Source organism: Notolabrus celidotus, chromosome 3 (assembly GCF_009762535.1).
Source record: "Notolabrus celidotus isolate fNotCel1 chromosome 3, fNotCel1.pri, whole genome shotgun sequence".
In the NCBI taxonomy this organism is placed as follows: domain Eukaryota; kingdom Metazoa; phylum Chordata; class Actinopteri; order Labriformes; family Labridae; genus Notolabrus; species Notolabrus celidotus.
Window position 1 is genome coordinate 7,224,627 of NC_048274.1, and position 22,585 is coordinate 7,247,211.

Below are 22,585 nucleotides of genomic sequence, written 5' to 3' on the forward strand. Positions count from 1 at the left end.
GCATACGCATTATCTAAAGAAATGGGTTTTGAGCTGTTTTATAAAAATGGAGCAGGATGCATGCTTATACAAAATATCAGCATGCCTGTGTTTGTTATGGATCACTCAGGTCGAGTTAACCAGACTATTCCTGCAAACAACCTTAAAGGTGACATATTACGCTTTTTTCATCATTATATATTGGTCTAAGAGGTCCCCTAAATATGTCTTTAAAGTTTATGCTCAAAAAAACACTTTGAAATCAGATTTTGGCATGCCTGAAAAACCCTCTTTTTCAGCCCTGCTCAGAACACTCCATTTTCTCTCTGACCACGCCCCCTCAGGAAGTGGATGTGGCCTCAGCTCTCCGGCACGTTGATCTAATGTTTACTTGTTGGCTGAATATACACGGCTGCTCACAGACCCATGTTACTTCAACCCTCTGAATTTGATCCAGAACATGTAGCTATGTGGCTATGCTAACTAGCGCTACCACTTATCCATGACAAATAAAAATCATCCACTAGATCTTCAAATCTGCAGACGTGGGGAGTAAAACCGACCTCTGCCAGAAAGGCAGCAGGACCTTTCTGAAGGATTGGTCACAGATTCTGTGTTTCTTGTTGTTTTATTTGTCAGTATGTCGACATGTGTCTTGGTACACAGCTACAGCTACAAACATGTAGCTATGTGGCTATGCTAACTAGCGCTAGCACTTATCCATGATAAATAAAAATCATCCACTAGATCTTCAAATCTGCAGATGTGGGGAGTAAAACCGACCTTTGTGTTTATTAAGACAGCCTATAACTAGCATACCTCCCTCCTAAGCTCCTTGTTAGCACACATTTGTGCAGGTAATGAAAAACGGGGGAGGGATTCAGTATTATTTTATACAGTCTATGGGCTGAACAAGCTCCGAGCTCTGACTCCGTTACAGACCGGATATTGTTGTTACGTAACAAAAACACGGAAGTCTGAAACGGCTTGTTTCACACACATTTACAGAAAGGTGGAGAAATCAGAACAGGGGCAGAATGGACTTTTTTCATTTTCAGGGGGTTTGTAGACATGCCAGGGACACATTTTCAGGTAGAGAACCATTAAAAAGTTGATTTTGCATGATATGTCACCTTTAAGTCAATTTTCTAAATCAAAATAACAGCACCCCACTACGATAAACCTCGTGTCAACTGAGATTGTTTACAAGCGGTAGTAGTCGTCATCAACCGGGTCTACAGCTCCAGCTAGTGGCAGGTGGCTGCAGCTACAGCTCAGACACAAGACACACCCCCATTTCCCCATTTCATCATTTCTTCATGACAAAAACAGGACTATTATTTGAGGGTCACAGTGGTAGCTTGGTCATCTACCCGCAGCAGGTGTGCTTTATGATTTATTTTTACCCCCTGGTGTTCGTTAGTTACAAAGACACAATCAGGGGAAGTCTGTTTTTGTTTTAGGACTATTTGATGTTTGACGTTTTTGCCGCTATTACCGTGAAAAGCTCCCGTCTTCAGGTTGATTTAATCCACTTTAGTGATACATCAGACAAAATTAGTAAGTTTTGATCAACTCTATGTTATCAAACATGCAGATTCATTTCAGAGTGTCGTGAACTGGCTGTCTGTCCAGTGCAACTGTCACTGCAGGTGCATTCAAGGACCGTCGTAAATGTGCTACACAGCCCTTTCATGGCATTTTTGTGTGAATCAAGTTAATCAAAGTACAGTCACAGTGGTCACATCAAGAATGTTTTCTTTTGACTTTTTAGCAGGGACAGGCTGAATTATTTCACTTAAGATATTACCCAAGCAAAAGTGTTAAAGGAGTGAAATGTTGATGATTTTAACACTTGATACAACCATGATACTGATATCTGATTGACTACGTTCATTATTTAAAGAGTGTGTTTTGATCATTTTCAAAGTGGACATCAACAAAAAAATCAGAAAACAAAAAGTAACGATACAAATCAGTACAAGACAAAGAAGACAAAGACAAAGCATTGAAATAATTTACAAGACAAAAACAAAACAAAACAAGAAGATAATGACCCAACAGCTCCCAGATCAAGACTCACAACCAGATAGTAATATCTCATATGCTGCTTAAGAAGTAAAACACACATTGATAAAGAGGTCAACAGATATATGGCACCATGCCACAAACCCTCCTAAGAGAAGGAGAGGGCAACTCACATCCCGCCAAAACAAGAAAAGGAGATGGGAAAATCAAATTCTTGTTTATGAAATAAGGTTCAAATTGGGAGGCACTCCACCTTTTGTAACAAGTCTGTAATTTCATAAGACTGGTTGCCAAATTAAAAAAAAAATATCTGTTGTTCCCTTTTAACTTCGCAGAGAGGCTTTCCATTGGTATAACCTTGTACCACCGTGTTACTGTTTATGGTTTGTCTTTAATCCACTGAAACAAAAAACACCTTCTTGCTAGTAATAACAATTTCATTAGGAGGATGTATTGTGAGGGATTAAGATCAGAAGAATTATTTAAATAGTGTAAATGTTCTGGCAAAAATCAAAGACGGAAATTTTTTGAGTTTCCATCGACTAAAACTAGACTGAAAGGGCGGAAAAGACTGAAATGTGACTAAAACTAAAAGGCATTTTTGTCTAAAGACTAAAGGCTGATTTATACTTCTGCGTTGAATCAACGGCGTATCCTACGCCGGGGGTCCGCATAGCTCCCGTACCTACGCCGAGGCCTACGCACGTAGCTGACGTGCACCTCCTCCAAAATGTAACTCCCCGTAGAGCTGACGTGGACCGCAAGCTCTGTGATTGGTCCGCTCGGCGGCTTTGTCTTTCCCGCATTTACAACACTTCCGGGATCCCGGACATCGGCCGCACATTGGCCGTGTATTTCATCTCCTCCTCTCTATTCTTCATGTAATCATGTCTGTATGATAAACAGCAACATGTATCAGCTGTAGATTAACATAACACGCTCTGAAACTCTGTGGAAAAGTAAACAGAGATCATAGCGGGACCGGAAGCAGGCGGCCGGCTATCAGAGAGACCGCACTGCCCTCAGGCGTTTGGGCGGAGAATTGCTGCGCGACACAGACACACTGACGCACAAGTATGTGGGGCTCATGTCCGCGTCAGCCCCTGCTGCGTAGGGGAGACGCAGAAGTATAAATCAGCCTTAAGACTGAGTCTAAAATAACTGCCAAAATTACACTGATTTCAGGTCTACGTTAATAAAGTATTAATAACTTGTTTAACCGTCTAGCAAAGGTGACATATTTAATCTTGTAGGCCACTAAACTCTCCCATCCTCTATCAGAAGACAGCTGAGCTAATGTTGTAAAATGCTGACACAAGCCAGCTATTTATAATTTCAGTCCTGCTGTATGTTGTTCTGAAGCATACGCAAACAGAGAGCTGACCACACCTTTTCAACTCAACCTATCAGCCCTTCATGATTGGTTAAAAGTCGAACTATGCAAAGCTAAAGCCTTCCTGCGACGGAATAATTGATGTTTTTATCAGTAGAGTGATCGTTAGCAGCATCCCTAACATCGCACTGTGCATAAAATTGATCCTCTTTTTTCCTGACATGTTTTTGACCTGATCCTTGTGCAGTAAACGGCCCCAGATGTTCCACTTGTAGATGCAAAAACAGAGCAAATAGTAATCATTAAACTGAACATGCGGCAAACTGCCAAGCTAGCCAGCTGTGATGTGATTTTTTGGCGTGTGCGTTTGATCTCGCTAACTTCAACTTGTTGTGTCAGTCACTCCACAGAGAGGGAGAAGTCACTTCAATCTCTGCATTTTTTTGTGAGGCTGCACGACTGCTCTCTTCTTAAAGTGATCAAATACTACAAACTTCATAAGAGCGAGGGAGAAGGGGGAGGGAGTGAGAGATGAGAGGAACAGCTCATCTGCATCTGTATTTGAAGTGGCAAATGCAAATGGACCAAATGATCTGACAAGAGGAAAATGTGAATTCCCCTCTGCAGCTATTTGCTGATAGAAAAAATAAACTCTCCGTCTCTTCTGTTGGAAGGGGGCCTTTTGCATTTCTTCAAAATGCCAATCCATCAGACATTTAATAACCACCATGGGTCCATCATTGAATTTCTGATATTTGAAGCAGTTCAGCGCAGCGATTAGTCTGTTTTGGTTACGATTGGACTTGTTTTATGCTGCAGAAGAACAGTTTAAAGCCACATCTTTTTCAGCCTACATGAGAGCAAGACGAGACAAAACAAGCGTAGTCTGCCAGCGCTTTTATCGTTGTTTTTCTTCTTCATTCTGTCTCCAAACAAAGTAAAGGACAGCAGCAGACTGCAGACTGTGATAGACTAGTTGTTTAGCAAAATCACACTGTGTTCATGTTTTACAGACGCTGGAAAATACCATCCTCCAGCCTTTGTCATGTGCTGCTGACTGTTGTCCAATCTCTTAACAGCTCCTCATGTAGATGGGTTCATTGTCACCACAATGGTGGCAGGATTGTGGATTTAACAGGGGAGGAAAAAGACAGGCAAACACTGCAGCAGTCCAGACTTCATTTTCTGTCTCTTTACCGAGGCTCTCTGTCTCTCAGCCTGTCTGCCTCCCAACTTCTCTAAAACTTCAAGTGAGCAGAGGAGGAGGGATGAGTGTGAAGCTCATCTGCATGAAGCCGAAGCTGCAAATAGAAATGGAGTAAATGATCCAACATGATGAAATGTTAGATCATTTACTGCTCTTTGCAGAGGGAACATCTTACACCTTTGGACCTGCTTTGAAATCAAGGTGTAAAGATGAAATGCTACATATCAGAAAATCAATACGAGTGCACGATGATGACACACTGATTCACAGATCCAAATACAAGATCTGTACAAAAACTAGTTCCTTCCACCTATGACAGAAAAAGGGTTAAATAGTCTGCCAGAAGAAATGTCGCTTACACATTTCATCCGGGAAGTGCTTTGGAAACACGCTGCAGGAACAGTCTATGCAAGGCATGCTAAACACAAAAGAGGCAATATTTATGTGCTTTATTTGCCCCCGAATCTCCCCGGTCAAAGGCAATAACTGCAGTAGGGAGGTCTTTTATTTACAAGGACATGAACTGATTCAGTATTGTTCAAAGGTTCACTTTTAGATGGATAACAATGACCCTCAAATCGAGGTAAACAACACCCTGATGCCAACGCTCAAGTGAAAAATGCATCCTCGTTCAGGACTGTTCTTTTTTATTTCTTTGTGTCAGTGCTTTGTGTTCAAGGAGGACACTGGAGTGAAAAACAAAACATACATATTTATTTTGCTGCAGAGACGGGGCAAAGAATACACACCAATATGTATAAATGGCCTCTTGTGATGTCACACGAGTCAGAGTCTGATGGAGGACCAGGAGTTTAAAGAAAGAAAACAGTAATACCACATCTCTCGTTCTGCATCTGAGCTTCAGGCTAGTGGATACATTTACCGCCGCTATCGTGAACCTGTGTCTAAGGGGTCAACTTGAAATGTGGGACATGAAGGCACCAGATTCTGACGATGTGTTCAAATTAAAGATTCTTCTGCTGCACTGATGTTTGTCCTCTTCCAACCGTTTCTTGATCCTGTCCATCACGAGTCAGACAGCGTTATAGGAGAACGATGCAAAACAAGTGTAGCCCTCAAACTTTTCGATGCTGCAACAGCTACTTCAACTTTTAGAGGGGCCTTCTTTTCAGAATCAGAATCAGAAATATTTTAATTATCTGGGGAGATTCCAAGACAGGCCAGCTGCAGACCTCCACTCTCAGCCGGCTCTCTTGCAGGCTCCACTCTGAGATCCCCTCCACCGTCAGAGGGCAGTGACGTCAGGATTGAGAGAGTGGAGGTCTGCAGCTGGACCCCTCTCGGTTTTTTGATTACCTTGGTTAACCTGATTACTCAATAGTGTTACATTGAAAAAACAAAGTATAAAATGCACATTATCAATAACAACATAAATTGGTGGGCACCTCCGTTTGGTGTAATGATCTCATCCGTTTTCATTTCCGAGAGAGAGAGAGAGAGAGAGACAGAGACACAATTGTTTCATTTGCGCTACAGTCCTATCACAATCTCTCTGTTCACATTCATTGTTGTTTTAACCGGGATAGAGGTAGGATAAATTCAAGGTTTAAAGATTCACAGCAGTATGATTAACTTCATATTATATGCAACACATGAAGATAAAATATGTTCATTTAGTGATTCCAACAGTCCAAAGCTAATTGTCTTATGCTACGATATCTAAACGTTCAAGATGTTGTTTTATGTTAGTCAGGCATATTTATCGTGTTACTTCCGTCCAACGATAGAGGAGGAGGAGCTGGAGGTGGAGGTTGAGGAGCCTCTCAGACGGCTGAGACCGCATAGGAGGATTAGATTTACGTCACTTCCCTCCTACGATGGAAGGGAGCTTCCGGTTCACGCTGGAGGAGCCGTTAAGCCGGCTGAGAGTGGAGGCCTGCAGCTGGACCCCTCTCGGGAACTCAGTCATTGCAGTTGCTCTTATACACAATAAAGAAGAATATTATTGTATTAATAGAAAGTACAAATAAAAAAAGACTTAAATACTGAATACAAATATTATTAAAAATATTACAGAAGTCCTGAATATTTAGAATAAGCTATTTACAAAACACTGGGAGTTAAATCTATACAAAGAGCAAATGGTAGGATGTTATAAACGATAAGGATGTTTCACAGAAAAACAAGTTGTTGACTGGTTAACAATCAGACAAAAATATTACAATAATTTTCTTATTAAAGCTCCTGTGAGGACATTTGATTTGGGTCTAATAAAACAGTTTTGTTTATTACATTTTTGGACACAAAGAGGTAATAGGTTCTCAATACTAATGAGTGATAGTGTTGAGAGATTTACATCAACAAACAAAAACAGACAACATTAGAACACGGTGGTCAGCTTGGTCATACTATGGATCACGGCTGTTGGTATGAATAGTGATCACAGTCCTCAAAGCAGAGTAGGAGAGGGAAGACAAAAGAAGTACATACATCAATACAATAATTACAAGACTTACAAGACTTAATTGAATTGACAGAGGCCAGCAGCAGGAAAGAGCAGGATCCTATTCAGGAACAAGTGGGAAAATAATCTTTCCTGCATAAACAAGGAAGGGGCCCCACACCTCTCTGAATTTACAAGACAATACTTGATTATTTCAAGTTTTAAGTTATTAAAATTCTCTTTCACCCAGAGGGTGTGGGAAGGGGGTGTTGCTGATTTCCACCTCATTAGAATGAGGCGTCGAGCCAATAAAGTAACAAAGGCGATTATATCTGATTGTGGTTTAGGTAAGGGCCCCAGAGAGATGCCAAACAAGGCCGTCATAGCATTAGGTTGTAAAAATGTCCCAGTTACCTCTGATAGAGTTTTAAAAATTGCAGTCCAATAATTATACAAAGATGTGCAGGACCAGAACATGTGGACATGTTTTGCAGGATTTGAGTCTAATTTTGCACCAACTGTGGACAAAGTCGATCCTCTCATCGTGCATGTCGTGATTTGAAACAAAGATCTCATCCTGCTGTCTTTTAAAAGTCAAATGTGTCACTGACAGATAATCTGTGCTGTTAAAAAATGTTAGAATAGTCAGTTTCTGCAACATTCAGTTATTAAGAACGTCTGACACCCCCTCAACGGCAGCAGGTTCGGACATCGAGACTTTCTGTATAGAAATAATCAATCTTTATGCAGATGATCTAGTTTTCTTTCAGGCTCATGAAGAGGCATCAATAATAAACTCTGTCTGTTTCGGGACCAGCAAAGAACTCTCTTCAAAGGAGCCTAAGTTAAAGTCGAGCAGATGGACTGCATCTTCGAGTTTCACAACAGGTGTTAGAAACTTTTAATCCTGCAAGGTGAAAAAACTCACACCGGTACCATCGGGGTAGTGTGTTCAATAAAAGACAACGTTTTCATCCTCAAATTCCACTTGACTTGTTCAACTCTAAAACCGGTGTCAGTTGTTGGGTAAAGGAGTCCAACCAGAGAGATGAGACATGTTTTACATCTCTCAGACGTGTTCTACAGCTCAGATGAAGGTGTACCTCCAGAATCTAGCGAGGCTTCAAAGGCAGGGGCAGCTAGGTGTCACAGGCGGGCAGAGTGAGGAGAAGCTGAATCTGCCAGCACTTTGATCATGTTGAGCACTAAAGGCCAGCGCTGTTAGGGAGAAAGAGACGCACGTTGGAATGATAGGACTTATTGAAGTGTGCCTTTATTTTTTTACGCATTGAATCAGTACCTTGTGTTAGTTTTTTCATCCACAATCAGTCCAGACTCATGCAGAGCAGAGAATGATAATCCATGCTAATGTATGCAGAATTCAACAACGCACATGTTTGAACTTCATCCCAAAACTGATGTTTGATATTACCAGCCCGCTTGTTCTTTTCTTTCTCTCCGAGAAGACAGATATGGCATCGTTTTAAAATTTCAACCAAAGTGTAAACAAGATATTAAAATGCAAATTGCTGATTCCACAATCAATAATTTTCTTAACATCTGCTCTGAATCTGTGAATGCTCGGTTGGTGAAGGGTACGTGTGTGTGTCTATTTTAGAAGAAAGGAGCGGGCACGAGGAGGGGAGGAGGGGAGGGGGGGCGGATGACAGTCTTTCAGAGGGAGGTGAGAGAAACAGGACAGGATGGGAGAGTGTGGTGCAAGAGAACTGACAGCGGGGAATAATTGTCATGTTGTACAATTGAGACTGTAACAACAGGAAGAGAGAGGGATAATGAGAGGAGACTTAGATTTTCAGCTGTGGTAAATGTTCAGTCACAGCGGCGGGGCGACACACTCTCCTCAATCCATCCTTTTAAAATCCCCCTCTACCTCTTGTTTGCCTAACGAGTCTGTGTGTGAGCGTGGATCTGAGTGTGTGTGTGTGTGTGAGCATGCATCTAAGTGTGTGTGTGTGAGCGTGGATCTGAGTGTGTGTGTGTGTGTGAGCATGCATCTGAGTGTGTGTGTGTGAGCGTGGATCTGAGTGTGTGTGTGTGAGCGTGGATCTGAGTGTGTGTGTGTGTGTGAGCGTGGGTCTGAGTGTGTGTGTGTGAGCATGCATCTGAGTGTGTGTGTGTGTGTGAGCGTGGATCTGAGTGTGTGTGTGTGAGCATGCATCTGAGTGTGTGTGTGTGTGTGTGAGCGGGGATCTGAGTGTGTGTGTGTGTGTGTGAGCGTGGATCTGAGTGTGTGTGTGTGAGCGTGGGTCTGAGTGTGTGTTAGTGAGCGTGGATCTGAGTGTGTGTGTGTGAGCGTGGGTCTGAGTGTGTGTTAGTGAGCGTGGATCTGAGTATATGTGTGTGTGGATCTGAGTATATGTGTGTGTGGATCTGAGTCTGTGTGTAAGCATTGATCTGAGTCTGTGTGTGTGTGGATCTGAGTCTGTGTGTGAGCGTGGATATGAGTGTGTGTGAGAGTGGATCCGAGTGTGTGTGTGTGAGCGTGGATCTGAGTGTGTGTGTGTGAGCGTGAGCATGGATCTGAGTGTGTGTGTGAGCATGGATCTGAGTGTGTTTGAGTTTGGATCTGTGTGTGAGCGTGGATCTGAGTGTGTGTGAGCATGGATCTGAGTGTGTGTGTGTGAGTGTGGATCTGTGTGTGAGCGTGGATCGGAGTGTGTGTGTGTGAGCGTGGATCTGAGTGAGTGTGTGTGAGTGTGGATCTGTGTGTGAGCGTGGATCTGAGTGTGTGTGTTAGTGTGGATCTGAGTCTGTGTGTGTGAGTGTGGATCCATGTGTGAGCGTGGATCTGAGTGTGTGTGAGCGTGGATCTGTGTGTGTGTCAGTGTGGATCTGTGTGTGTGAGCGTGTGTGAGCATGGATCTGAGTGTGTGTGTGTGAGCGTGGATCTGTGTGTGTGTGTGAGCGTGGATCTGTGTGTGTGTGTGAGCGTGGATCTGAGTGTGTGTGATTGTTGACTTTCCTGTTAATTTTTCAGTCACTTCTTCCTCGCCTGCTCTCTTTTTCTCCCTTTATCCTTATTTATTTGTCAGAGGTTGTGTTCAGGGACGTTCCTTGTCATTCGTCAGCGTGGCCCATAAAACACACTGTCATGACTGACTGGCCACGCTCCAAACTCATTACCGATTGGCTGACAGAGCGGGTCGCTCTGTTCTGCTCCGCTGTGTTTGACTCCTGTTTGCCAGACATTTAATGCTCAGGAAACTTTAAATGCGCTGGTGTCTTTTCCTCGCGCCACTCCTCTCAGCCTCACGCTCAAGGTCACATGAATATGGATTTCCCCCTCGCCTTCCATACCGATGATGAAGTCTGAGATCTACTCAGAGGGATTATAATTCAGAACGCAGGTCTGATCTGGGCCGTGGCTCTGTTCCACTGTCTGTCTGGGTGTGCGTTTTAAGTCTGAAACCAGAGGGGAGGGCGGGAGGAGAGGAGAGGAGAGGAGGGAGGAGGGTGAGAGAAATAAGAAAGATGAAGAGGGACTACTGCAGGAGCAGAAAGCTGAGATGAAGAGCGGAGGAAGGAGAATGGATGATAATGGTGGAATCAGGGGGGGGGTGGAGGTGGGTGGGAGGGTGTCACGTAAGAGAAAAGGGAAAGAGAGTGGGAGATTGGAAAAAGGGCGACGTACGATGTTATTGAGTTTCTGCTGCAGCTGATCAGCCATATCCATTTCATCATACGCAGCTTGTTGCACGCTGCAGAAAATCTGTCCTCATCAGACTTTGTATACAGTGTGTGTACGCCTCCATGGTGTGTGTTTGTGTGTGTTTTCATCCAAACTCAGCGTGTGAGGTGAGCTCTTGTTTATATATGTACCTGCATGTGCTCGCTTAAGTGTGTGGGTTTGCTGCAGAATGACTGATACTATATTTTATATTCACTCGTCGCCTTTATTAACCTCCCTGCTGCTCTCTTTCTTGCTTGTAATTCAATCTGCAGTCTCATTAACCCTTTGCTTCCACTCATTTAACGAGTCAGTTGGCCAGCTCCTCGCTCTTCGCAGTCGTTCTCACTGCTTTTCTCTCTGTTTTTTCCACTCACAGAAAACAACAAGGTACCTTTGCAGAGGTCTCGCTCTCGGCAGAATATTAATGCAGGCTCAGCGGCGGTGAAAGCTCACGCTGGAAAAGAGACCCATAATGAGTCTGAAGGCCATCCCTCTGCAGCACGGGACAAGGCTTCTGCGGGTTCGGAGTCCGGCCGCAGGTACAGGAACAATGCCGCCAACAGCTGCTGGATGGACAGAGAGAGGGTGGTGGAGAGAGAGCTGCTGAGGTCGGCTGAGAGAGAGGTGGTGGAGGTCGAAGCGGAGCCGTCGACCGCTGCCGTCAGCTGCGGCACCAACGGAGAGTCAGACGTGGAGGCTCTCCTGGCCAAACTCAGGGCCTTGTGAGGTTTCTTATCGTCTTACAGAACATGTGTCGACATACTTTGAATGTAAACTCAGAGATTCTCCGTCTGAAATGTTTTAACAACTCCAAATATAGTTATCAGGAAGAAGAGGGGGAAGAAAAGCCATGTGTAATAGCAGGAATGAAAGGTGTTATTTTTTAAAGCTTTGTTAAAAAATAAAGGTTAAATAAAGATTGAGGGACATGCTTTGTGTGTCTGATGGTACAAATGGGAAAATCATTCCCCGATACAAACTCCAGGAGCGGAGAGCCGGTCACATTCATAAAGAGTTACTCCTTGAAAGAGACTGATTTACAAAAGTTGTGATTGAACGGACGCTCCTGTAAAAGGTAGAGAGTCTGCTGATCGTATCGTGCTGTGTTTCCTTAGAATCATTAATGTGTTCCTGACAAAAGCAATATCACAACCTTTTCTCTGCAAGTAAGAATACCCACAATGCCAAGCACTTTCTTTATAATCCTGAAGTATGCAATAATTAATAAAATGATAGAACGCTTCCTCTTCTGTTTCCTGTTACTGCTCTTTCTGTAGTGTTTTTTTTAAATCTTTAATCTGTCTTTATCTGTTTTTAGTCACATCAGATTTTCCTTTTGCATGTTTTCAGTCATATTGAATTATTCTTCTATCTTATATTTTGGTATTTATTCTCTTTTTGTCCTCTAGAGTATTATCTTCGGTTGGAGGTGTCTTTTATATTCAAAGCATCATTCTGAGTGACGTGTTTTCTATATTAAACTACAAATATGTTATCAAAAAGAAGTGACATCAGCATACTCTCACAGCTTATTAAAACTCCTGGATGTCAGACGACAGGATGCATTTGGTCGAGTTGTTTTTGACGCTTTGTCATTGTTAGCTAGATTATTACTTTAGACGACGTGAGATCGAGTTTGCAAAAAGGGACCAGTGTCTTAAAGTCACAAATATGACACCAGAACAAAACGTTCATTGAGAATCTATCAGATATTCCTTTATTTGTTTTCCCTACATTCCCTCTGAATGAACTGAGGGTATATCTTAAGTGTTTTGATTGTATCTTTATGTCTGTCCCTCACTTTTATAGACCTGTTTATAATAAAATAAAGCTGAAAATGTAATTTGTGTCATTTTTATTCATCTGTTTTTGAAATAAGCCAGTATTTCAACAGCTGTGTGTACTTTTAATCACTATAATCTATGTTTTCCGTGTCCGGTCAGTCTCTGATCTGTTACAGCACCGGATCTGATAGGTTTCTATTCTAGTCAATGTGTTAACTGGCAGGTCGGAGCCCTCCAGATCAGATATGCAAGACTTCTATTTTTGCCGGATGCCGGAGCACGATGCATCAATCTCAACAGAGCAGATGGAGCGGGACAGGAAGTCAGGCACCAAAACAAAATGAAAACATCTGGTTAATTTTCAGAATAAAACACTCTGTTATCACCAGATCGTATTTCACTTAACTGCAACAACAAACTGTCATGATGAGCGAAGCCAGGCCTGGAGTCAACAGGTCAGAGGTTTTCGGAGGACCAGAAAGACAACATGGATGAGGAGAGGAGGAGGAGAATCCTTGATTCAGTGATTACTGCTGGGAAACCTCGGTCACATGACTCCAGCTGTCTGGTGGTGCTTAGGGTTGCAAAACTCCGGGAATTTTCAAAGTTGGAAACTTTCCATGGGAATTAACGGGAATTTATGGGAATAATAAAGAAATTTACAAAATTGAAGGTTGGCCCTCAACAGGGAACTTAAATATAGTTGGGGAAAATATATTGTAGCATAATCTTGGCTAAAACAACCAGATTTAATGCAAGTACACTCCCCAATCACATGCACACAGCACTGCTTACTGCAGGGCTATTGAGGCCACGCCCCTGCATGCACTGTGCACTCCTCCATCACATGCACAGATGATTGCTAAAACCCTGGAGGCCACACTTTTGAGCCCAAAGCACAAGACTATTGAAGCCACACAGTTGAGCCTGTGGATTATGTAAAGTCAAGTAAGTTTTTTATAATATTACGGGGTAAATATATTTGATCTATAACGGTATTACTGTTTAACTTGCAAAAATTAAATAAATATGTATTCATACAGTAGATAGCTAGCTGGTAAGTTAGGTGCTAAATGTAAGCTATTTTTCATTTCATTGACCATTTAAGAGGCTAGCTTATTATAGCTACCTCAAATGTGATGCTGTTTCTTCTGACTCCTGCAAGACGGTTTTCTGTGGATGTTGAGGAGGTGAACATGGAGGATGTTGATGAGGCCCAGGAAGAGGCCATTGCGTGAAAGGTTTTGGCAAAAATGCAGAACATGCAGAAACTAGGCTTGCAAGGTTTTTGTTTTACATGTTGAATGGCACTTTTTTGGAGGGGGGGGGGGGGGGACTCCTTTCATTTAAAATTTTGAATGGGACTTTTTTTGGGGGGTGGGGGGCATTTTACTTTTTGATTGGGTGGGTGAGTTCATGTTCATGTTTTTGTTGTTCATTAAAATAATTGATCATTGTTCAAGAATAAAAACTAAAGTTCTACTCAAATAAATCTGTTGAAATGTCATGTTTTTTAATTGTATTATTTTACATGGATGTTTGCTTATGCCAAAACAAAAATATTTACATGTATTATGTTTGTATATGCTACAGTTTGTTAAGTTTAAGTTCAAGTTTCCAATTTGGAATATTTCCAAAATTCCCCAGCTTAACTTCCCATGGAAAGTTTACGGAAATTTACCGGAAATTTTCCGCCCCTTTGCAACCCTATTCATTTCAAATGGTCTCTGAGTGCTGAGTTACAAAATACTTAAGAATCAGTACTTAAATCATTTGTTAGTTTTATCACTCCGTAGTCTCCGGGGCATCAGGACCATGGGACGCCCGGAGCAGCGGAGGCTGAAACGTAGTATGTGCACGCAGAGGAGCTCGGCTCCGGGTGTCAGACTGAGCTGTTTGGCTAAACTCTGAGCTGTTTGGGGAAAGTTAGTGAACCGGTCCTGGGGAAAGTTAGTGAACCAGCCTAGGGAAATGAGCGGAGCATATGCGGGACAGCTTTAGCCACTCGGCCGCGGCTCAACTCAACCGTGTCCCAAAATCACCACAGTTAGGAAAATAGATGAATGACAACAAGCTGTCATCTTCACCGGTGGATGTGCGAACAGAGACACACGAGCACAGTGGTACAAAGAGCAGGAGCGGTCTGAGCAGGAGCAGAGTAGTTTTATTGAACATGTATGCACATGACTCAGTGTTTCATTTCTGATTGGTTGGATATCTATTACGTATATCAGGTTAAACCAGCCCCTTAAAACCCAGTGTGAAAACGTGTTAAAAAATGTAATTGGACATATTTAAAAAATGGATCAAAGTTGAGTTCTAATATTTTTTGACATAGTTTTTAGTATTTAAATATGGTCTGAAATATCATAGGTAGAGTGTTTTTGTTGATTTGGGTTCCTAGAGGCTTTAAAGGAAGCTAAAATAAGAGCAGTATTTGTAGGAAAGGAAAAAGAGAAATATACAAACGGCTGTTTTTTGAAGCAGAGATTTAACGGAGCGCCGACTTACTGGAGACGTAGAGGACTTCTGTTACATCCTCATAAAGAGCCGTGAAAGGACATGAAAGAAAGTAGGTTGATCTTAAACTGTTCACTGAGGATCACACTGCAGCACATCCACTGAATGAGCCACAACAACAGCAGCAGCAGCTCGGTTCTACCAAACAGCTGAGTGCATCACCGCGCAGGTGTTCCAGTCTGGCTCGGCGCCAGATGGGGACAGTCGTGTTGCTCCCAGTGTTGCAGATATTTACCAGCTGACAGGCCACAGCCAGCAGACCTCGTCAGATAGAAGGTTAACTGGTCTGCAGATCTCTCCCTGAAAGTCTCAGCTTTAATCCCACATGACTTTATTTACTGTAAATAGCTGATTGAAGTTTTAAAGGAGGCATATGTTCTGCGTGGTGGCGTTTAATGTCTTGTTTCATTAAAAAATGGAGCGATAAAAGGACACGTGCAACTTTTATTAAGTAAATTTTACAATACAGGTGCACGGTGTGATAAATCTGGACTTTATGAAAGGTTTTATGAACAAACACATCCATGAATCAAAAGAAAACTCTTTATCAAGAAGCAAAGACAGAAAAAAACCTGCAAGGACGCTGCACTCTATCACACAACAGTTTAGAGGACAGGGATTATCAAACTCTGGGAACAACTTCATGCAATTAAAGGTAGAGCACAGAAAGAGAATTTACAGACTGTTTCTTTAAAACCTTGGCACCAAGACTCTGGTATCCGTACATTTCAATAATAAGGATTATATTTTCACGCTAATCTTTTGACTTATTGCAGAAAAGATGCAGATGGGGCATATTGTATATACAGATATATTTTCTGCAGGGGGCGTCTGCATGGATACACTTCTGTGCACATTTTGGAGCTTGCACTGATGTTTTTTGGGCTGCAAAAAGAAAATCAGCCCACTAATGGACATTGGCTGAATGTTGAAATTCTGAGCCTAATGCAAAAAGAAGGAAATCATGGGTGAAGAGGATCGAGTCTTTGAGGCATTTCTGATTCTGACAATTTTTTCCAACTTGTATTCAGCCTTCAGTGAGGCTCAGATGCATGTAGAGGTGCAGACTTTTCTTCCAAAGGTAGGGTCCTTTATGAGGAATCCTTTGCATGCAGGTAATCATCATATCCCAGGTGCTAGCTTGAGTAAACCAAAGGTTTTTTTGCCTGAACTGAAGCAAACTGCAACTGTTAGTCTCACATTAACCAGCGGTGCACATAATGAGGGTCATGAGATGCCTTCCAAAATAAAATCATCCAAAATTGCACATTTTAACCATCAATTCAAAACTATTGCTATTTAATTCAAAATAAAACCATGCAAATGAAAGAACCACCACCAGCAGCAGCAGCAGCAGCAGGTTAATACAAACAGCTACATGTGCACATAGGTAGACTCATATCTGCAGACCAGCTAAATGAAGTATCTGAGGCTTTGAGCAGACAAACACAGACTCATCTTTGTGTCTGCATATCAAATCGTCCTCTAATTGCTTCAGACTAAACATGAAGATTACTTCTGTTCTTCTTCTCTTTTCAAAATAACACAAAGATAGAATGATGGTTGTTTGGCTGTTGTGCTCTTTAGTGTTGTTCCTCTTGGATCAGCCAATAAGTGCTCACCTGTGGTTGTGAACATCTTTAACCACCTGGAGTCAGAAATCTCTGACAGGGGGTCTGGGCTGAAAGTTTGGGAACTGACTGTTTGGGAACTGTTTGGGAATGGTGTTTCTCTCCCACTGCCCTCAGGATTCAATCTGTTTGTCATGGCTGGGTAAAAATGGTGAATGCACAGCCACCAAGGACACTTCGGCAGGTGGGGAATGAGACCTAGGACTGAACCCCTGGCCTTCCGATTGAGGGACGACTGACATCAGACTTCCACTAGATCCATGTCTGGTTCTTCTCCGTGCCCTCTCGTCCATCAACACCCACCGGTTGCGTTTTCAGAACGCAGCCTGAAGCAGGAGTAATTTCGTTTCTGGAGTTTTTATGTCTTTAGATTCAGAGTCAGACGGCTCAAACATGCAGGCTGTTATTTTCACTCAGATTCTTGTTGAAGCTTAATTACACATTACATTTTGATATTCTATTTGAATTTTAAATATTCCATGTATTTTTCCTGAGGCTTTAAATGTAGCTTCTGAAGGTGTGCCATGATGCTAATGCATTATAATAATGTGCTGTAAACATGCTTCTAATTTAGACCCTGTCCTCGGCAGCCAGAAAATCGGTGTCACCAAATGTTCTTTGAATTCGGTCGTTCCTCCGTGTCACATTTTTGCAGAAGCTTGCAATGTAACAAAGTGAATAACAAAAAACAACTAATGCATCAGTTGTGTGTTTGTGTGCATGTGTCAGGTAAGAACACTGTGTCTAATTGAGAATATAATAAGATTAGCCGGAATATATTTTGTCCACATCAGGAGTAAGAACCTGCACTTGCATAGATATTGTCAATCCACTCGATTTAATTGCCTGCATGCTTTCAAGATCTAAAAAATAATTACGTTTTGTTCCAGCATCTGTGCCATGGCCCTGCTTCCGTGAAAGGAAAGCAGGAAAATGACCGGCTAAACTCATCCTCGGCACAAATTGAGAGGAGAAAGGAGAGCATAAGGAGGGTAGGATCTTGTTATGCTGAGGGAGCCTTCATTACTCACAGGCCTGTGTTCCAGCCATGAGGTTTATCTATGGGCCTAATAAAGTGGAGCAAAACATATTGTGTAGCAGATTGCAATCTGGGCTTCTTTGATTGGAGATGAAGTTAAAAATGTGTCTGAGGATTTGTAGAGGAAGAGGGGGAGGGGGAGGGAGTACAAAGCAGATCAACAGATTTGTCACTATTTCTTTTCCCCAAGAGTCAAAAAGTGAGCGCTGCTGTATTTATAACTGCCTGTTCACATCACACCGAGGACGTTTTCTGCAGCAGGAAAAAAAAAAAAAAAAAAAAAGACTCTTTCTATTTTCAGGTTTTTTGGCAGAGTGATTTTGTAATTCAGTGCTGATGATGTCAGTCACAGCTGCAGAGAGAACCAGCCGCCCGTCTCTGTCTCCAACAAAACGTGATGAAATGTTATTAATTTGACTCGCCAAATACGCTTTGGTGGGACTTGTAATTGCAGCCTGGATTAGGCTGACTGGCAACCGCTTTTTATAATCCAGAGAGTATGATGTTCTTACACAGTGTTGACACAGTCTACATCGTGAAAGTCTGGGGGTTGCGGTTCTGTGTCAATGTCTACACTGGAAGTTTTTCAGCCACTGTTCGGTGCTCGGCGACTCTCATGGCAAATATTCACTGTAGTCAGGTGTGTAAGCCCGAGGCAAGAAAGACCTAAAGCCTTCAAAGATGCTTTCAGGTTTAAAAAGCATCTACTTTTCTTTTAAAGGGGTTATATGTTATATTATTATTTATGCGCCAACCATGCATGCAGCCTGTTAGAGTCGCTCGTCTTCGTTCTGATTCTTCTCCTCTTTCTTCATCATACTTCGTCTGATTTTTCTCTGGCAGTTTGTTGAAGTTATGACCTCTTTTGGCTTTCGGTTGGTGAGAGTTGTGGACTGTTTTTGAGTTCTGGAGATTTGGGACACATGGAGGCAGAGGAGGCATAGAGCTACGAGGGAGGAGAGCTGGTATAAGAAGACAGAGGTTTATGGAGAAGAGATAGAAGCAGTGTCTCTCCTCTCTCACCATGGGCAATGTGAGATCTCTGGCTAATAAGATGGACGGGCTAACAGGACTAGCCAGGAGTCAGACAGAGTTTCAGGAATGTAGCATGGTGTGCTTCACGGAAACGAGGCTGCATCAGGATATTCCCGACCACAACGTCTCCATTGACGGCTTCCTGACTTTCCGGGCAGACCAAGAGCGCTGTGGGCCTCCGACCATATTATCTGCACAGGGAGATCTCACATGACATACTGGTAGCTGTTTACATCCCCCCCTCTGCCAACCCGACTACGGCGTCCAACGTTCTCAACGCTGCCATAGCCAGACTCCAGACAGACCACCAGAGCGCCATCTTCCTGATCTCCGAGGACTTCAACCATTTATTTATTTTGTACATAGCTTATTTTGTCTTCTGTACATACTTTTATTATCATTATTTTCATTGTATTTGTATTCATATCTTATTCATTACTTTCTTCTATTAATATTATTTGATATTCTTACTGATTGTGTATAGGAGCAACAGCAATGACTGAATTTCCCCCCGGGATAAAGTATTTCTGATTCTGATTTCTGATTAATGCTGGTTGTTTTCATGGCAGCTGCTTCAAAAAAATTATGTTTCAGCAGAAAGCCTCGTGCTCAGATTCTAAAAGAGAAATGTTGTTAATGCTCCGACCAAACACAGAAATCCTTGAGCTCTCTACACAATTTCCAATAAATGTAAGGGACATTTTTCTGATTTTTTAAGGTTGAGTTTTCAATGTCCTCATCAGGAGTGAGTGTTACCTTCTGTACATGATGGTGCTTTGTGAGGTTAAGGATGAGGCCGTCTGATGGCACAGCGAGGCAGAGGAAAAATTCCAATTATAAAGCACTGAATGTTTAAAATGTAGATGTTAGATTTTCTTCTTTTAAATAATGCCAAAGCCTCATGAACTTTGACCCAAAGCTCAACTTCTGTGCCGGACAGTTTCTCCAAACATGAGCCTTGTTGACCTTCCTCCAATGACTACTGTTTTTATTTATTTTGTTGAACAGGGAAACAGAAGATGCAGGAAATGAGGGCAAAGAAGACGATGTGGATGACATGCACCGAGTGGCTGCTGGTTTGAGTTGAACCAGCCTAACCTTAAAGGTGTGCTGTGTCATCCTGTACCAAGACGTCATCAGCAGATCCTTTAAACTTCCCCAATACCATGAAATGTCCCTCCAGGCGACCTTCTTCAATTGTGGTCCAGTTTTGAATCTCAAGTGCCAACTGAAGGCCCAATAGGGAGTGGCCAGGGGCCAGCATGGACATCTATACTGGTCTTTAAGTGTGATGACACCTTTCCATCAGAACCAGCATTAAGGTAGAGCCTTCAGCTATCAGGCACCTCCACTTTGGAATCATCTACCAGTCAGGGTCCGGGAGGCAGACACCCTCTCTAGCTTTAAAAGTAGGCTTCACACTTTCCTTTTTGGACCAGCTCAGTTATGCTGCTATATGCTTGGGATCCTGTCTTTCCTGCTCTCTCCTCACTTATTTTAACTCTTCCTGTCCCATTAAAGTAACTAACCATAGACCTTTCTGGAGTCCCTGAGCTCCCTTGTCTCGTAGGTTCGTCTGGATCTCTGCTGCTGTGGATGTGCCAGACTCCAGCTGCTACAATTTCTACTATCTGTCTCACCACTATCATCTCTCTCTCTTCATCTCCCTCTATCCCTCTCTCCAACACAGTCTCAGCAGATGTGTGTCTAACATGAGTCTGGTCCTGCTGGAGGTTTCTGCCTGTTAAAGGAAGTTTGTCCTTGCCACTGTAACTTGCTAAATGCTGCAAAGTGCTCTGCTCATGGTGGATTAAGATGAGATCAGACTGAGTCCTGTCTGTAAGATGGGACTGGATCTTATCCTGTCTTGATGTTGGGTCTTTGTTAATAACAGAACATAGAGTACGCTCTAGACCTGCTCTGGAAAGCATCTGAGGATAACATTTGCCACACAGGCTGGCCTTTCTTACCAACACACACCAGTGAACCTTGGCCACACATGACCCTATCTCTGATGCCGACTCGTGTACTCCCCACGAGCTCTAGTTTTGAAGATGCTCTGACCCAGTCGCCTCGCCATCACAACTGGCTCTTATCAAAGTCACTCAAATGCTTACACTCCCCCGTGTTTCCTTCTCCCAACACGTCGAGCACAGAGCGCTCACTTGCTGCTGATCCCTCCCACTGACAGGTGCCATTTCAAAGAGATAATCAAAGTTCCTCACTTCACCTGTCGGTGGTCACAAAGTCACGGCTGCTCGGTGTACGTAGCGTCTACTCTCCTGACTGAGCTAACCCGGCTCCCACACAGACCACGGTGAAGTAACTCATCCAACCCCTCTTCAAACGCTCTCTCTTTCAGCTGCTGAGCGTCTGAGTTTATCTTTAACGTGAACTCTCTTTCTCTCTCATCCAAACAGCTGATGTTTTTCTCCCTCCTTCTCTTGAAGCTGTGGAACAGAGCGTCCCTGTGTGGCAGAGCCCGTCTTATCACTGTGCACCCGGAGCTGAGTCACCTTGTTGTCAGGCTCAGATCCAGGAGGAGCCGGTCGCGGTGGTAAACCAAAACCCTAATGGTGTCACCCTGGGACGAGTCGGGCTCTCTCTCCTGTTTATAGATCAAACCCAGACGGTCTCAAATGAAATGTTCACATCTGTGCCAAGTGCTTGTTCAGTGTTTGTGGTTGAACACTTACTTAAATCAACAACGGCGTCTTCCCACCTTCTTTATTATTCCTTCCTCATCCTCCATCCTCTCTTCCTCTCAGCGCTGTGTTGCCCTCTCTCTTCTGTGCCGGGGCTACCTCCATCTGTCACTGCAGGTGTGTTTGTGTCTCCTGTCTGGATTTCTTTGATCACGGCTGCATTACACCGTGTACATTTTTGCCCTCTTTCAGTTCTTTGTCTTTGTTGTTCTGTCTCTTGGAGATGTTTGTTGATGTTTTTGTTGTTTAAAAGCAACACAGAGAACTCATCCCTCGCCGCTTTTGTCAAACAAATAGCTCACATTTGGCAATCATGCAAAGTATCCCAGCAGATATTCAATATCTTGCTATTTGTTGCAAATGGTTGATTTATTCCCTCTTCAAACAGCTGACTGGTATCCTGTGGTTGGAACTTTCTGCGTGTTCATTCGCTGTAGTCACAACAAATTAGTCAGGTTTGCCTCACTGCTGTTTCTGTCAGCAGCAGCTGATCTTTGTTGTGCGGTTTCTTGATAGTTTAATAAGTTTGGCTTGAAGGAGTGGAGACAAACTCTCACCCAGCGGGAGATCTAAAAAGAGCTATAAATAGGAGAGCGGTTTATCAAAAAGAGTCACTTACTCCGCAGATGGGATGAAAAGAAAAAACAAGCCAGGTAGAGAGGAGTGTGATAAACAAAACTCCAGATTTAACATGTTTCTGGGAGAAAGACATCATGTGATTCAGAGGAAACACGATTACAGACACAGGAGGGAACATTTAAAAACAACAGAGAGAAAAGGGACAAACACTTTAGTTTCAAATCTGTGAAAGCAGAACGTGTGCAGCTGAGATCAGCACTCCTCTCCGTCTTCAAACGCTCCAGAGGAAAAATAGAACATGTTTTTAATGACTGCAGCTCAATAACTCCATAATTATATCCACATATCACCCGTCAAACATGTATTATTCTAACTCTTTAAATCTGCGACATAATGTGACGGCCAACAGGAAGGACTGCTGCGGCGTGTTTGTCCGTGTGTCCCTGCGTGTTGCCGTACAGATTAGATTCCCTGAGGGCCGCAACGCTGAGTGGAGTGACAACTGTAAAAACACCGAGTACAGTAGCGCTTTGTCGGCGGCAACAGAAGTGAGCACATCTGGCTTTGATCACCGCGCCGAGAGTGACAGGGCAAGCAGAGCGACGGAGACGCACTCTCCGGGGAATCATTATCCTGTTTAGTAAGTCTAA

The 22,585-nt window shown here is 42.9% G+C and overlaps 1 protein-coding gene across 4 annotated transcripts in view; it reads left to right on the top strand.

Annotated features, from left to right (window-relative positions):
* Positions 1-12,485, top strand: part of LOC117810642 (protein diaphanous homolog 3-like) — a 256,109-nt gene extending 243,624 nt beyond the window's left edge. For all 4 annotated transcript variants that reach the window (XM_034680563.1, XM_034680566.1, XM_034680564.1 and 1 more), the window contains one exon: positions 11,019-12,485. In XM_034680563.1, coding sequence (XP_034536454.1) covers positions 11,019-11,368 — 350 coding nt within the window. In that variant the 3' untranslated portion in view covers positions 11,369-12,485. The remainder of the gene's footprint in view (positions 1-11,018) is intronic.
* Positions 12,486-22,585: the final 10,100 nt, after the last annotated feature.